This window comes from Prionailurus bengalensis, chromosome B3 (assembly GCF_016509475.1).
Source record: "Prionailurus bengalensis isolate Pbe53 chromosome B3, Fcat_Pben_1.1_paternal_pri, whole genome shotgun sequence".
Classification (NCBI taxonomy): Eukaryota; Metazoa; Chordata; class Mammalia; order Carnivora; family Felidae; genus Prionailurus; species Prionailurus bengalensis.
Genome location: NC_057355.1, coordinates 88,716,915 through 88,732,789, shown reverse-complemented (window position 1 = coordinate 88,732,789; position 15,875 = coordinate 88,716,915). Strand labels below are relative to the sequence as shown.

The window sequence follows — 15,875 nt, the reverse complement described above, 5'->3', positions numbered from 1 at the left end:
CTCAGGTCATGATCGCACAGTTCATGGGATCGAGCCCCTCATCAGGCTCTGTGCTGACATGATGGAGCTTGCTTGGGATTCTGTCTCTGGCTCTCTCTGCCCCTCCCCTGCTCGCTCTCAATCTCTCTCAAAAATTAATAAACATTTAATACATATATATATATATAATTTAACATGTATAATTTTAGAAAGCTGTGTTAACTTTTTTCTCCTACATTTAGCTTTTATACATAATAAATGCATAAGTAATCAAAAATGTAAGTTTAAATTGGTATAACTTATCAGAACTGTGTCTCTTCTAAGTAAGTTCTAGGTCCACCATGGGGCTTGACCTCACAACCACAAGATCAAGAGTTGCATGCTCTACCAACTGAGCCAGCCAAGCCCCCCAGAACTGTATTTCTTAATGAATGAGGCTGGAGTTTTTTGGTGGGTTTTTTGGGGCTTTTTGTTTTTTTCCAGTTCATACTCCATGGATGGATGTTACTTGCTCCTGAAATGAGTCAGGTCCAACATCAATTCCATTACCTATTTTTCATTTTTATAAACACAAGTACTATAAACACAAGTACTTTTTTCACATAAATAAGGAGATGGGAAGACAAAGAGTTTTTGTTACAGCAGTGGCACTCATTCTTCAAAGTCCTAAAATTTTAAGACCAAAAAAACACAGTGAAATATCATCAAAAATTATTTTAGGGGTGCTTGGCTGGCTCAGTCAGTAAAGCATGTGACTCTTGATGTTAGTGTCATGAGTTCAAGCCCCGCGTTGGGCACAAAGCTTACCTTAAAAAAAAATTGGGAGTGCCTGGGTGGCTTAGTCAGTTAAGTATCCAACTTAGGCTCAGGTCACAATCCCACAGTTTGTGAGTTTGAGCCCTGCATCAGGCTCTGTGCTGACAGCTCAGAGCCTGGAGCCTGCTTCAGATTCTGTGTCTCCTCTGCCCCTCTCTGGTTCTTGTTCTCTCTCAAAAATTAACATTTAAAAAAAATTTTTTAACTGAAAAAGAATGTTTTTAATTAAAATTCTTTTAGATAAGTCAATCAGTTGAAAGAAATCATTAGAGTTATTTACTTTCTCAGTACTGACACTAATATTTCAAATAGTCTCTCTAGAGTTTCAAAGGTTTGTACACCTTAGTATGACACATCATAGTGGCATTAGAACCACATTAAAGGTATGTGTTTCTTTTGTAAAATGGGAGAAGAATAACTGCAAAAGGGAAGGTAGGCAAAAGAACCTGCATCTTCTTCATAAATTCATCCTTGGGAAGAACATCTCTGGAAGAGAATACACACTGAAGATAAAATGCTGGCAGCTTTCCCAAAAGCATACTACTTGGAAATTCTTTGCATACTCAGAGGGATATACCCATTTGAAAACTACAGCTCTAGAGAACTACTGCTTATATGACAAAGAAACAAATACTAAGATGCTTATTTCCACATATTTACAATGAAAAATCAGCAGCAACCTAATGTCCATTAATAAGAGAATGAATTTGTTGTGCATATCCAGAGTGGAATACTATACAGCAGTCAAAAAGAACTAACTAGATCTACATTTATTAGTATGGATGATCTCAAAATAATAGAGTGAAAAAAACCAACAGCTGAAGGATATATGTAATGATGATATTGATGTACATTTTTTAAAGGCAAGAAAAATAAATCATACATAAACACATTTAACTGGAAAAAAAAACATTCACATCCTCTTTACAAGAGTGCTCACCTCTGGGGCATGAGAGCAAGAATTGGTATGGGCATGAGGGCAACTGCATCTGTGACATTTTTTCTTGAAAAAAAATATATAGTAAATGCTAAGTTTGCTCTATCTAGGTAGTAAGTAAAAGGGAATTCATTATATTATTTTGTTCTTTCTTGTCTGTATTTTTAAAATATTTATAATTGAAAATGTCAGTATGACCCAAATTACCAATAAATGCATGTTTACTATTGATTTGGCTCATGATCTGGCCAAGTCTAAAATGTGACCAAGGCAAGACAGAATATAGCCTCTCTCTCACTCATGGATGAATGCATCACAGTAAGATGAAAGAAGCTCAAATCTCTACTGAGAGTTTAAAGTCTAGGTTAGGTTGTAAGCAGAATGTTTTAAAATGTCACTGCAATCAATATTTCAATTTAAAGCACTATTCTCTTTAGAGTAATTCTTATTTAATACAGGCATTAAATAAAACAACTTCAGCTATTTGGAGTATAGCCAAGGATCCAGAAGTACGTATCCAGAAGTACGCCCTTGTGGGAAGGGCACCTGGGTGGCTCAGTCAGTCGAGCAACCAACACTTGATTTTGGCTAAGGTCATGATCTCTGGGTCATGGGATAGAGTCACACATCAGGCTCTGAGCTGACAGCACAGAGCCTGCTTGGGATTCTCTCTCTCTCTCTGTCTCTCTCTCTCTCTCTCTCTCTCTCTCTCCCTCTGCCCCTCCCCCACCATGTGCTCAGCCTCTCTCTCAAAACAACAACAAAAAACAAACAAAAAAACCTTGTGGGAACAAGCTACCCCCTGCACTAATGCTTAAAGGCATCCCATCAGAAAAACCACTTCCACTTCCTTTTAGCTCACTTATTCTTACTTCCAGAATAATTCTAATAAGACTATTCATCTCATTTCTCAGACCGCAGCAGATGAGATGTGGAGGAAAGGAGTGACTCTGAAAAGGAACAGAAGTTTACACACCTGAAAAGAGAACATAACTAATCTAAAGCCATTTTGGAGGAACTTGAAACAGACTCAAATACCCCTGTAATAAGCTTGAAATACATGGCAGTGATAAATATGTCATGACCCTGAACCAATAGGAAAATGTATTATCTTCAGAACATCTGTACAGTAAGTTAGTGGAACATTTAGTACATTTCAGGAAGGTTTTCACACAACATAGTTAAAAGTGTGTGTTTAAAAGAATGGACTTTAATCAAAAATATTCATTTAAGTGAAACTTTCTGAGAAAACATTGATTAAATTAGCTAGGAAACAAGATGACAAGTGCTGAATAACTGTTGTGTGCCAACCACTGCAATAACCACCTCACTAGAAAGCACTCTACTTAATCCTCACAGTGACCCTGTAGTACATATCACACCTATTTCACATATGAGTAAATGGAGGCACAAAAAGGTTAAGAATCTTGTCCAAGGTCATAAAACTAGTCAGTGGTAGAGCAATATTTGAACCCAAATAGAACCCCCTATATTATACAACTTCTATGCTAACACTCTTAAATAATATAACCATACTGTTATTTGGCAGACAATACAGTTTTTCAACTTAGTTTTTCAAAAACATAGATATTACATTTTTTGAAGCTCCATATTCTCCATGCCCAGTATTCTTGCTGTATTTCCTGAACTGTGTTAACCACCCTTGGTATATTTCAGCATGTGTGTGCGTATTCACCAACCAATTCTAGTGACTCACAAAGCAACAGAATAATTCATGCAGGAAGTACATGAATTTATGTCTAGCACATATAAAGTGTGATGTGTATGTGTGAAAAGATCTGAAAATGCAAAGAATAGAATGTGAAAATGTAAACTATAGAATCTATGTGTATAATTTTCTTTTACTCTTATTTTCAATAAGAAACATTATACAATTAATATATGGTTAGCCTACCCACTAGCAAGAGACAAGCAGGATAAAATTTGTCACTACCTTTTAACTGTAATTATTTCTGGAAGCTAAGAACTCTAGTTACTTGGGAATGAACATATATATTATTCAATATATTAAATATTTTATCCAATATATATATTGAATATATAAACACAGTTAATATAATGTTTATAAGGGACCAAAATTATATATTGTTTATATATTGTGTATATGTATATAAAAAATAGAGAGAGAGAATATACAAGCATAGCTAAGATAACGTTTGTAAAGGACCAAAATATTGTCTGTTAACTGACTTGAACATGTTTTCTACTAAATTAGTAAAATCAACAGACTATTTTGACATCTTACAATCCAAAGGGTCATCAAATTAACAGACCTAAATTTTTCAGACTAACGTTTTTAGATTAATGTTGTTACAATGTCCATACTACCCAAAGTTATCTATAGATTCAATGCAATTCCTATTCAAAATTCCAATGGCGTTTTCCATAGAAATAGAAAAAAATAAATCCTAAAATTTCTATGAAACCACAAAAGACTCCAAATGGCCAAAGGAATCTTGAGAAAGAACAAACCTGGAGGCGTCACACTTCCTGACTTCAAACTATATTACCAAGCTATAATAAACAATCAGTAAAGTTTTGGCATACAAACAAACACATATTCCAAAGGAACAAAATAGAGCACCCGGAAATAAACACATCCATATATGGTCAATTAAGTTTCCACAAAGGCACCAAGAATATACAATGGGGAAAAGGCAGTCTCGTCAATAAATATTACCCGGAAAACTGGATACTCACATGCAAACAAGTAAAACCGGACCTCTATCTAATACCACATATAAAAATCAACTCAAAATGGATTAACAACTTGCACATAAACCTGAAATCATAAAACTCCGAGAAGAAAACATAGTTGGGGGTAAGCTCCTTGACACTGGTCATGCAGTATTTTAGATCTGACACCAAAGCAAAAGCAATAAAAGTAAAAATAAACAAGTGGAACTACATCAAAGTAAACAGCTTATGTATAGCAAGGAAACCATCAACAAAATGAAAAGGCAACTTACGGAATGAAAGAAAATAGTTGTAAACCATGTATCTAAAAAGGGGTTAATATCCAAAATATACAAGGAACTCATACAGCTCAACAGCAAAAAAACAAATAACCCAATTAAGAAATGGGCAGAGAGGGGCGACTGGGTGGCTCAGTCGGTTAAGCGTCTGACTTCAGCTCAGGTCACAATCTTGCGGTTCATGAGTTCAAGCCCCGCGTCAGGCTCTGGGCTGATGGCTCATCAGAGCCTGGAGCCTGCTTCCGATTCTGTGTCTCCCTCTCTCTCTGCCCCTCCCCCGTTCATGCTCTGTCTCTCTCTGTCTCAAAAATAAATAAACATTACAAAAAAAAAAAAAAAGAAAAAGAAATGGGCAGAGAATCGGGACATTTTTTTCCAAAGAAGACAAACCAATGACCAACAAGTATATAAAAAGATATACCACATCACTAATCATCATGGAAATGCAAATCAAAACTGCAATGATACCACCTGTTATCTATTATCAAAAACGACAAGAGATAACAAATGCTGGTGAAGATATAGATAATAGGGAACCTTGTACACATTGGTGGGAATGTAAACTGGTATGACTACTATGGAAAAATAACATGGAAGTTCCTCAAAAAATTAAAAGCAAAACTACTATATGATCCAGCAATCCCACTTAAGAGTATATACCTAAAGGAAATGAAATCAGTAGCTTCAAGAGATACTTGCACTCCAATGTTCATTGCAGAGCATTATTTACAATAGCCAAGACACTATAATGTGGAAACTAAGTGTTCATTGATAGATGAATAAATTGTGGCATATGTACAATGGAATATTTTTCAGCTCTAAAAAAGGAAATCTTTCCATTTGCAACAACTTGGATGAACCTGGAGGGCATTATGCTAAGTGAAATAAGTGGGAAAACAGAAACAGAGAGTAGAATGATCACTGTCAGGGGTTGGGGGTTGGGGTTGGGAAAATAGGAAGAGGCTGCCTAAAGGGTATAGACTTTTAGTTATAAGATGAGTTAAGGCACAACATGGTGAACAGAGTTCACAATACTGTATTTTATAAGTGAAATTTACTAAAAGAGTAGAACTTAAGATTTCTCACACAAGGGCGCCTGGGTGGCTCAGTCAGTTAAGCGTCTGACGGGTCATGATCTCATGGTTCAGGAGTTCAAGCCCCCCATCAGGCTCTGCACTGACAGCATGGAGCCTGCTTAGGATTCTCTCTCTCCCTCTCTCTCTCTCTCTCTCTGCCTCTCTCTCTGCGCCCCCCCTCAAAATAAATAAACATTAAAAAAAGTTTTAAATCCTCAATTTGTTCTAGCAACCGTATCATACTATTGTGCTAGATACATACTATGCTCCGTTAACTTAAAATCCATGCATCCTTGACATAGGAACTACTACCAAAACAATTCCTGAGCTCTGAAAATGATACTTCACACCTATCCTGCACCAATATTTTTTTTACATTTTCCACACAAAGGTGAGTACTATACAGCAAGTTGGAAACCTTAAAAAAAAAAAATAGCTTTCTAGAAAAGAGGTGCAAGATTGTTCCCGTGTGTAATAGACCCTATTGTTTCTGCCTGCCCAGCAATCCATACAGAACCCTTCTTCTAACAAAAAATTTATTCCATGTAATGCAGACTGGGATTATCCTGTCCAGCAAAAGGAGAGAGCTCCTGATCCCATCCTCCAACCACAAAACGCTGGTTTGGAAATGAAACTTTACTCCAAGGCAGAAAAGTAAGAGCCATCTCCAGGAACTCTGCTGGAAATTTCAAAATAAAGGCTATCTCTCTTCCTGGGATTTTAAACACTAACTATCACATCCATATAAATCTAAAGATGCTGCAACTACATGGGCAGATAATATCTCTGGGAATAAAACTAACAGAGAAAAGTGGAGCTAAGAGATTAGAAGAGAAAGACCACATTTTGATGACATAATTTAAGCCACTGGATATAACTGTGAAATTCTCAGTTGCACAAACCAGCATTTATTCCATTGATTTTTCTCAAACTCGTTTCAGTTGCATTTGTCTTACAAGCAAGAAACATAATACAATGTAGTAAGCTTAACTGTTCTTTACAGACAGTTATCAGAGAGCTCCCATATTCCACCAAAAAACACACCATCTCTTTTGTAGCACTCATATCAAATTGTCGAAGTAGCTGCTACTTGGGAAAAAAAAAAAATAGGAAGCTTAGTTTGCAAAGGTTATAAGGCTAGATGCTTTTTTAAATAGATTCATAGTAAACCCTGAACCACTCCTGAAGCAGAATAAAAATCATCAAGTATACTCACAAAATAATTTGTATCATCTTAATCATGTCTACAAACTGTCTGGCTTTAAAAAGAAAAAACTTTTTTTTTTTTCAACTAACCTGGTTCCAAAGAATGTGATCTCCTTTCCTCTTAACAATCCTCTGTCCCCAGTCCCAAATTCTGGCCCCAGAATATATTTTAGGAATATATCCCTAAGAAATTATCCTAAATCTAGTGGGGTAAAGATATTATGCAGAAAGATATTAAACTTTCATTATTTAATTCTTTAAAAATTCTAAAAAAAAAAAACAGATTAAGCGTTCAACAAGAAAAGAATAGTCAAGTAAACTATATTCACAAAAAGGAAAGTAAAACAACCATTAAAAATGATTTTACAAAGACTAATAAAAATTATTTATATTAGATTACTAATAGTTAAGAATATAGTTATAGACACATAATTACAATAATACAGAAGACATGTGAAGGGTAAAAAGACTTAAGGAAGTACAACATAAATGCAAAAAATGGTTTTGCTTTGGTGAGTGGTGACCTTGGACTTTCTCGTGCTTTTGACCATTTTAACTTTTCTTATAGGACCATGTATTCTACTGAATTTTCTACTGAAATTTTCCACTGAAAAAAATCAGAACGTCAAAGTGGAAGAAAAAGTTATCCAAACAGGACCAAAAGGTATTCTTTCCTGAAATGTCCAAGCTTACTGCCTATCAGTCCAAAATAACGAATGCTCAGTTCACTATCTTGAACTCTGACCTACTCCTTTAACTATCCTTGCAGATGGTGACAACAGCAACAATAGAAAACTTAAGCTTCAAGGTAACAGACTAAGTACGTCCATTTACACCACCTGCCCTTCAAGGCCCCAGTGAAATAAACACAAAGAAGAGCCAAGAGAAATAGACCCCCATAAAGATGAAAAGAATGAAAGAGGTCACCAACAAATGACGTTTCAAAATTTTCTGGAGGACAAAAGAACAGATGGGATTAGGTTGGGGGATAAAATAGGTCAAGAAAGCTACAGCCTAGAATCTGTTATCAGGGGCTGAGAGTCAGTATGCCTGAAAGAGTCTGAAGATGGGCTCAGAGCCAGTTAGTATACTGTGTACACAACTGGGGTATGAGTGTGAAAATAGGGAGATTACTTGAAGATCTGCACAAAGATCACCTAAAAGTTGGTACCACCATTTCCCTGCACAACCCCAAGCACAAGGCAGTGAGCCAGGACTGGTCTCCAGCTAAAATACTAGAGAGATACTCCCTAAAGAAATTAAGCCATTTGGAACAAGCAAAACTTCTAGAGTGAATGGCGGTATCCTAGATGAAGGAAGCCCTTCTAATTCTGTTATCTGGAGGACCTACACCCAATTAGCCAGCTCCCTATCAGTCATCCTAAGGAAAAGCCTGTCAGTCACAGATTCTGTCTCCACCCCCACCCTCCATCTCCCACCACCTGTCCCAACACACACAAAGATCTCCCAGGAAGAAACCAAACAAGAAAACTATCCTTTGTTGCACAGTATGAGTTATGTATAAGCTAGAATCAGCTAACCAGTTCGTCTTCAAACTCAAGGCTAACCAAGTATATAAGGAGAAAAAGCCCAAGATAAATAAGAAGAATTATTAACCCTAGAGAAAAGAAATAAATCAGAAAAACACTTTTAAGAAACCTCTAATTTACAACAGAGAAACTCAAAAGATTAGATCTTCACAAAAAGGACAGGATCTATGAAAAAAGTAGAAAATAGAATTTAAAATGTTCTCAAAGAGTAATGATTGCTGAAAACAAAAACTTTTATGTGAAAGATTGGAAAATATACTTGAGAAAATTTTCCAGGAAAAAAAAAAAAGAGAGGGGGAGGGAAAGAGATGAAAAATTTGAGAGAAAAAGTAAAAAAGGAACTTACCAAAAAAAAAAAAAAAAATCCCAGAGTTTTGGGACACACATCTTCATAGTTTAAGTGCCTAACACAATGTGGCAGCCAGGAGTACACCAGTCATAGCCTGCCTTCAAGAGAGAAACTGCTGCAAGTACCGTCAGCTGCCGGCCTCTAGCTGCTGCACCTTCAGCATTCACACCAAGATCAGGTTCTCTCTAGGGGTGCTCCCGCCCAGGAACAGAACATGCAAGGGTCCTAGAGCAGAGCCATTCTTACCCAGTAAGGGACTCCTCTAACCAGGCAATCTTTGTCCTGGGGATTGCCATGGGCCCAGCTTGGGGTCTCCTGGAGCCACACTAGAATCAGAGGCTCTTCCTACACACCCCTCCTTCCTTCCCTCCTCTCCTCTTCACAGATGTCAATCTGAATCACAATCTGAAAGGTCCTCTCCACCTAATTCTGCACTATCTCCCCTTAATCCTTCACAGGTGTTCTCCTTCAATAAATCTCTTCAATGTCTAATTCCATCTTGGAATCTGCTCAGAGGACCTGGACTAGCCAGAAATGAGTGAAAAAAGTCTCACATGTAGATGCAATCTGTGGTTTTTAGAACACCAAAGATAGGGGTGCCTGGGTGGCTCAGTCGGTTGAGTGTCCGACTTCGGCTCAGGTCATGATCTCGCAGTCTGTGAGTTCGAGCCCCACGTCGGGTTCTGTGCTGACAGCTCAGAGCCTGGAGCCTGCTTCGGATTCTGTGTCTCCCTCTCTCTCTCTGTCCCTCGCCCACTCATGCTCTGTCTCTCTCTGTCAAAAATAAACAACAAAAAAAACACCAAAGATAAAGAAAAAAACCTAAAAAGTTTTATAAGAAAAATCAGGTTACCAACAAAGACAACAGAATCAAAAAAATTTTTAAGTTTATTTTATTTTGATAGATAGAGGAGCAAGCAGGGAAGGGACAGAGAGAGAGAGAGAGAGAGAGAGAGACAGAGAATCGCAAGCAAACTCTGTGCAGTCAGTACAGAGCCTGACACAGGCCTCAAACTCACAAACCGTGAGATCATAACCTGAGCTGAAAGCTCAAGAGTCAGACACTTAACTGACTGAACCACCCAGGCGTCCTCAGAATCAAATTTCCTTCAGACCTCTCGGCAGCAACAATGGATGTTAAAAAAAAAGAACAATATATTGATATTAACTGGTACTAAAATGATGTTAAAAGAACAATGTATTCAAAATTCTGACTTAGAATTCTATACTGGTATAAATTAACATCAAAAAAGGGAGTGGAGGGTTGAGATTTTAGGCATGAGGAAGATGCAGATTTCGTATTCCCTACGTCCTTTTTAAGGAAATAATTTGAGAGTGAACTCTAGCAAAACACTTAAATTTAAAAAACAAAAACAAAAACAAAAAACCCCAGCAAGATAGAGGCTCTATGAAACAGAGGAGTAATTCCAAGAAATGAGCAAAAAGGCAGGCTCTGTTCATAGGCCTAGAAATCAGCCTGGTTTGCAACAGGAGGACAAAGGACTCCAAGACTAAAATGTTTAAAAAGGAAACAGGGGCACCTGGGTGGCTTAGTCGGTTAGGGTAAGGGTCGGACTTCGGCTCAGGTCATGATCCCATGGTCCATGGGTTTGAGCCCTGAGTCAGGTTCTGTGCTGACAGCTCAGACCCTGGATCCTGCTTTAGATTCTGTCTCCCTCTCTCTCTCTCTCTGCCCTTCCCCTACTCGTGTTCTGTCTGTCTGTCTCTCTCTCTCTCTCAAAAATAAACATTTAAAAAAATTTTTTTAATAAAAAGAACATACAAATAGTAAAACACACAACAGAAAAGACATGAAGAATTTTTTAATTAACACATGATAATGGCAAATAATATGAGGGAGAGAAAAAAAGAAGGGAGAGGACTTGGCTCAAGTATAAAGTTAACCAAAATATGTCATTATTTTAGGCTATTATTGATAAACACAGGAAAAGAGAGTGGGGTAAGAAAAAAATCACTCATTGACCTTGATATTTAAGAATATTCTCTTAAGGGTGACCCAGAAATGATACTGGGATTCACAAAGAAGGAAATGTAAACTTAATACATAATTTGGCCTGATAGTGAACAATATTTAAATAATGATAATGATGTAAATGCTGTTTATTTTGAATTTTAGTGCAACTATGGACCAAGTATAGAAGATGGTTATGCTTGTACGCATATTATTATTAGCAACCCTGAAAATATAATGTATAGCTAAAAGAAAATAGGATTTTGACCAGAGTTGGGGAAGTGGGGAGAGGAATAAAGGAAAAAACTATTAACAAAGGTTTAATTTAAAATTACAAAGGTAACAACAGACAACTTTAACTTGGATAAATATCAAAAATGAAGAGGAAAGGAGAATGAGAATAGCAAGAGTGTGTGGGAAGTCCTAATTTTTCATCTCAAGGAATCAATACATGAACTGATAAATGTAATAAATCAAGTTGATAAATCAAGGATCAGAGGCATAAGCATACCTTCTAAATTCTAAAACCACCAGAATTAAATAGGAAAAAAGAATTAAAAGAGAGCCTAACTAGGAAGTATAAGTGGGAAAAAGAAATAAATGGGAGAAAACTTGCTATTCATCCTAAAATACTATTATTTGATTTATCCCCATTTGGTTACAGTTCTTTAATTAAAAAATATTTTAAAGCTAAATATGTTCATTTACACTGGAACCTCAAAGTATTCTAAACTACTCAGCTCATATCAAGTCTTTCTGTCTTCTACCGTGCTCTCAACTGTTCTCCTTGCCTCCTCTATGATTTTGCTTCTTCACTTTATTGCTGTTCTCTCTCATGTTTGATTTGCCCTCTCTTCTTTCTTCTCTTCTGTCTTAAGTCAAAATAGTTCTCCTCCATCCTGGTGCAAACAAAAAAGTTCCACTTGAATGGAATGTTCTCCATCACTATTGTTTCTCTTTTTCCTTTGACTTTACAAATTTCCAAGTAGTCTAGGGACGCCTGGGTGGCTCAGTCAGTTAAGCGTCTGACTTCGGCTCTCTGTATGATCTCACAGTTCGTGAGTTCAAGCCCTGTGTCTTAGCGCAGAGCCTGCTTCAGATTCTGTGTCTCCCTCTCTCTCTCTGCCACTCCCCTACTTGTGCTTTCTTGTTCAAAAATAATAAATAAGCATTAAAAAAAAGTAATCTATTTCCCCTAAAACCTGGCTTTTAAACACTAAGTGTAATGATAGTCTTATAGTCCTCAATCTTCAAAATACTTTATCCAAACAATTCATTTCATGAAGCCTTTCTGTTTAGCCCTTTTTCCTAAGGCGAAGGTGAGAATGGAGAGGAAGTAGAAATACCTCACAAGAAGTGTTCCAGAGAACACCTGGGGAAATGCTGGCACAAACGGTTCCAATACAAGTACAGATTGCTTTGTTCAAGAACATTTAATCTTTAGAAAACAGATGAACATAAGGGAAGAGAAGCAAAAATAATATAAAAACAGCAGGGGACAAAACATAAGAGACTCTTACATATAGAGAACCAGAGGGTTGCTGGAGGGATTGTGGGTGGAGGGATGGGTAAATGGGCAAGGGGCATTAAGAAAGACACTTGTTAGGATGAGCACTGGGTGTTACATGCAGGGGATGAATCACTGGATTCTACTCCTGAAATCATTATTGCACTATATGCAAACTAACTTGGATGTAAATTAAAAAAAAAAAAAAAAAAAGAATATTTAATCTTCTGTGTTTTGGCACTGAAGAAAACTTCCAAGTAAACAACTAAATTAAAATCAACCAGCTTCTCAACATAAGTATTGTAATATTTATTAGCGCTACTTATCTTTCCTTTCATAATCATATTAATGTGCATGAAGACTAATAACAGAATACAAACCTGAGTTAAGGAAACATTCAAAAGATATTAAACTGAGTCCCAATACAATATTCCTATAGTGAATTTCAACATTCCCCACTAAAAACAGTAAATATCTTACAAATTAAAAGAAAAGCAAGCCAGAAAGAAAACTGTACAGGATGCTACTGAGTGAACTGTGAACACCCAGTGAACTGAGTGAAGATCCAAATTCTAAAAACTTACCATTAAACAATATCCCAGTTTTCTTTGAAATATAATCAACGTTCAGGCACCTGGGTGGCTCAGTTGGTTAAGCATCAGACGACAGTTCAGGCCATGATTTCACACTTCCCGGGTTTGAGACCCACGTGGGGCTCTGCGCTGACAGCTCAGCCCCTGGAGCCTGCTTTGGATTGTGTCTCCCTCTCTCTCTGTCCCTCCCCGGCTTGTGCGTGCTCTCTCGCTCTCAAAAATAAATAAAACTTTAAAATATATATATAACCAATGTTGACTTTTAAGTGTATTAACCTGTTGCTTTGGTCATTCATGTTCACTTCGAAGAAAGAGTACACATTCTTGGTAAGATAATCAAATGGGCAAAACCCATATAAAGCACTAGTTTTGAGCCCCAAAGCTATTGGGAAAAGTGAAAAAACTAACTTAGGGAGTCATATTTAGGGAAAACTAGCTGATTTTATTATTATCAATACCAAACAAGTCTTTAAGTCAATTAAAATTTATTTAATTAAGCATAAAGTTACTTTCACATTTGTCTACAACCATAGTAAATACAGTTCTTGGCAAAAAGACACAGTCTTTGGAGTTTAAAACATCCCCAACTGCAAGATTACATATATAAAACTCCCATTATTGTTTATGTGATAGTGAATTCATTAATCAAATTAAAATAATTATACTATCTAGAATAAAATAAAAATGAAATAATTTACTCATAAGATTCATATTTAAATCATCTTTATTTACAAAATACTATCCTGAGAATTAAAATCCATTAAGCTTCAATTTGAGCAAAAGTATAATTACTTAAGTAACAGCAGTTACTTAAACTGAAAATGAGAGAGAAGTCAAAATTACTTTTGAAGAGAGATCAAAAATATTGTCAAGTTTCTTGTTGTGGTTCTGGATGTTCAGTAGTAGGCTCATTTGAAGGTGGAATCAACCCTGATGGGAGCTCACTTCTACTTTCTGGATGTGGGGGTGGGGGGAAAAATCCAGCTCTTGGGGGAAGATAATGAGGAAAACCTCTCGGTGCATAGACATTTCTCACTGTTCAAAGAGATTGGTAAAAGACATTTTTTAACTTTAAGCACCTGTACCGCAGCCCTAATAAGTGATTAGCTTATAACTTACAGTACCTATATTTATATTCAAAAAGTGACACCAGAATAATTATTTGAGCTAACAAATGAATTTTTACAACACTGAGAAAAAAACAGACTCTCTCTCTTCAACTGCATAGGATTGAAGGGAATATCATTAATTTCAGACAGTTTTAATTTTATGAAAACCTAACATCTTAACATTTTTGAAAAGAACAGAAATGATTTCAAAATATATAAACATTACTTTAAAAGTTTTTAACTCATGTAATTTTCACCAGACTTAAAATTCAGATCAGTAATTTCCAATTCTAATTGGATATTATCCTAAAACATTTAGTTATATCAAAGACTGTCTTGGAATTCCCCAAAATTCACTTTAATTCACCTTAAACTTTAAAATAGAGGAGAAATAAGGTGAGAAATAACCATATCAGGCACATAACAACCTTCTGCCTAGTGTTTGGTAACCATGTATTTATTCTACAGAAACCTATAGTTCTAAATGGCAATGTATAGATATAAAAGCAAAAAATGATTCCTTTTTTCTTATATGTGACACTATGAAAAAATTTCAATGAATTCAACAATTAGTCCAAACACGATAAACATATTTTAGGTTTTAAATAAGTAGGACTAGGGGCGCCTGAGTGGCTCAGTCGGTTGAGCGTCCGACTTCAGCTCAGGTCATGATCTCACGGTCTGTGAGTTCGAGCCCCAGGTCGGGCTCTGTGCTGACAGCTCAGAGCCTGGAGCCTGCTTCAGATTCTGTGTCTCTCCCTCTCTCTGCCCCTCCCCCACTCGTGCTGTGTCTCTGTCTCAAAAATAAATAAAAACATCTTTAAAAAATAAATAAATAAATAAATAAATAAATAAGTAGGACTACATAGGAACTACTTATGAAAAAGACTTTTAAAAACACTTTAGCCAGTAATTTTAATGTTAAAATATATGTTGTAATTATTTTTACTAATTGATGCAGTAACCAGTTTCTATCAAATAAGATATAAATAATTTTGGTCTTAACATAAGACTGTTACAAAAGGCCAATGATTTTCCCAATTACTGAAACACAGAGTAATTCCCATATCATTAGGATGAATCAAGTTGAAGCCTCATTACAGTCTACTAATAGTTGGCTACCTTCCCAATTTGAAGAATAACAGTATACTTGTGGTGAGAAAACTTAATATATGAATAGGAAGTAGAATTATATCTTTGATTTACTCTATAAAACACATATTAAGTTCAAAGAAAAAAAACATACCTGCAAATGGAGGAGGTGGTGGGCCAGGGAAATCCCTTGGTGGGAAAAAATCTCGGGAAGCTCCATACATGCTCCCTGGAGGAGGTGGAGGAAAAGGAGGACCTCTTCTCATGAAGGGGCCCCTTGTATCCATTGGAAACAATGGACCCCTGATTGGAGCAAGAGGTGGAGGAACAAAGCCAAGGCCAGTTGCTTCACTTTCGGCAGGGAGAGATGAATCAGGCACATTTAAATTCTATAACAAATTGACATACAGCAGTCACTAAAACAACAGCAAAATTTGCAGTAATGTTCCTGAAAACCTTAGGTTTAAAAGAAAGCACCTAGGCACCTTGCCAGAAAGCAGTCTATAACAGTCTTAACAGTCCCCTGAGAAAGATTCAGTTTTCTACATCAGACTGATTTTTGCTATCACAAATATTAACTCAAAAGAAAACAGTTTTAACCAAAACAAAGTAATATTCTGGCTAAAGATAAAACAGAGAGGGTACCTGGATGGCTCAGTCGGTTAAGCATCCAACTCTTGATTTGGGCTCAGG

The 15,875-nt window shown here is 36.5% G+C and overlaps 2 protein-coding genes across 11 annotated transcripts in view; one reads left to right on the top strand and one right to left on the bottom strand.

Moving 5' to 3' along the window:
- The window catches only part of FBXO33 (F-box protein 33), a 44,270-nt gene extending 36,337 nt beyond the window's left edge, over positions 1-7,933 (top strand). Inside the window, exons 5-6 of the transcript XR_006293374.1 lie at positions 7,579-7,674; positions 7,780-7,933. The gene's annotated coding sequence lies outside the window, so the exon portion shown is untranslated. The remainder of the gene's footprint in view (positions 1-7,578; positions 7,675-7,779) is intronic.
- Positions 7,934-13,449: 5,516 nt separating this feature from the next.
- Positions 13,450-15,875, bottom strand: part of MIA2 (MIA SH3 domain ER export factor 2) — a 110,436-nt gene continuing 108,010 nt past the window's right edge. For all 10 annotated transcript variants that reach the window (XM_043556050.1, XM_043556044.1, XM_043556045.1 and 7 more), the window contains 2 exons: positions 15,337-15,571; positions 13,450-14,016 (listed from right to left, as the gene is read on the bottom strand). In XM_043556050.1, coding sequence (XP_043411985.1) covers positions 13,850-14,016; positions 15,337-15,571 — 402 coding nt within the window. In that variant the 3' untranslated portion in view covers positions 13,450-13,849. The remainder of the gene's footprint in view (positions 14,017-15,336; positions 15,572-15,875) is intronic.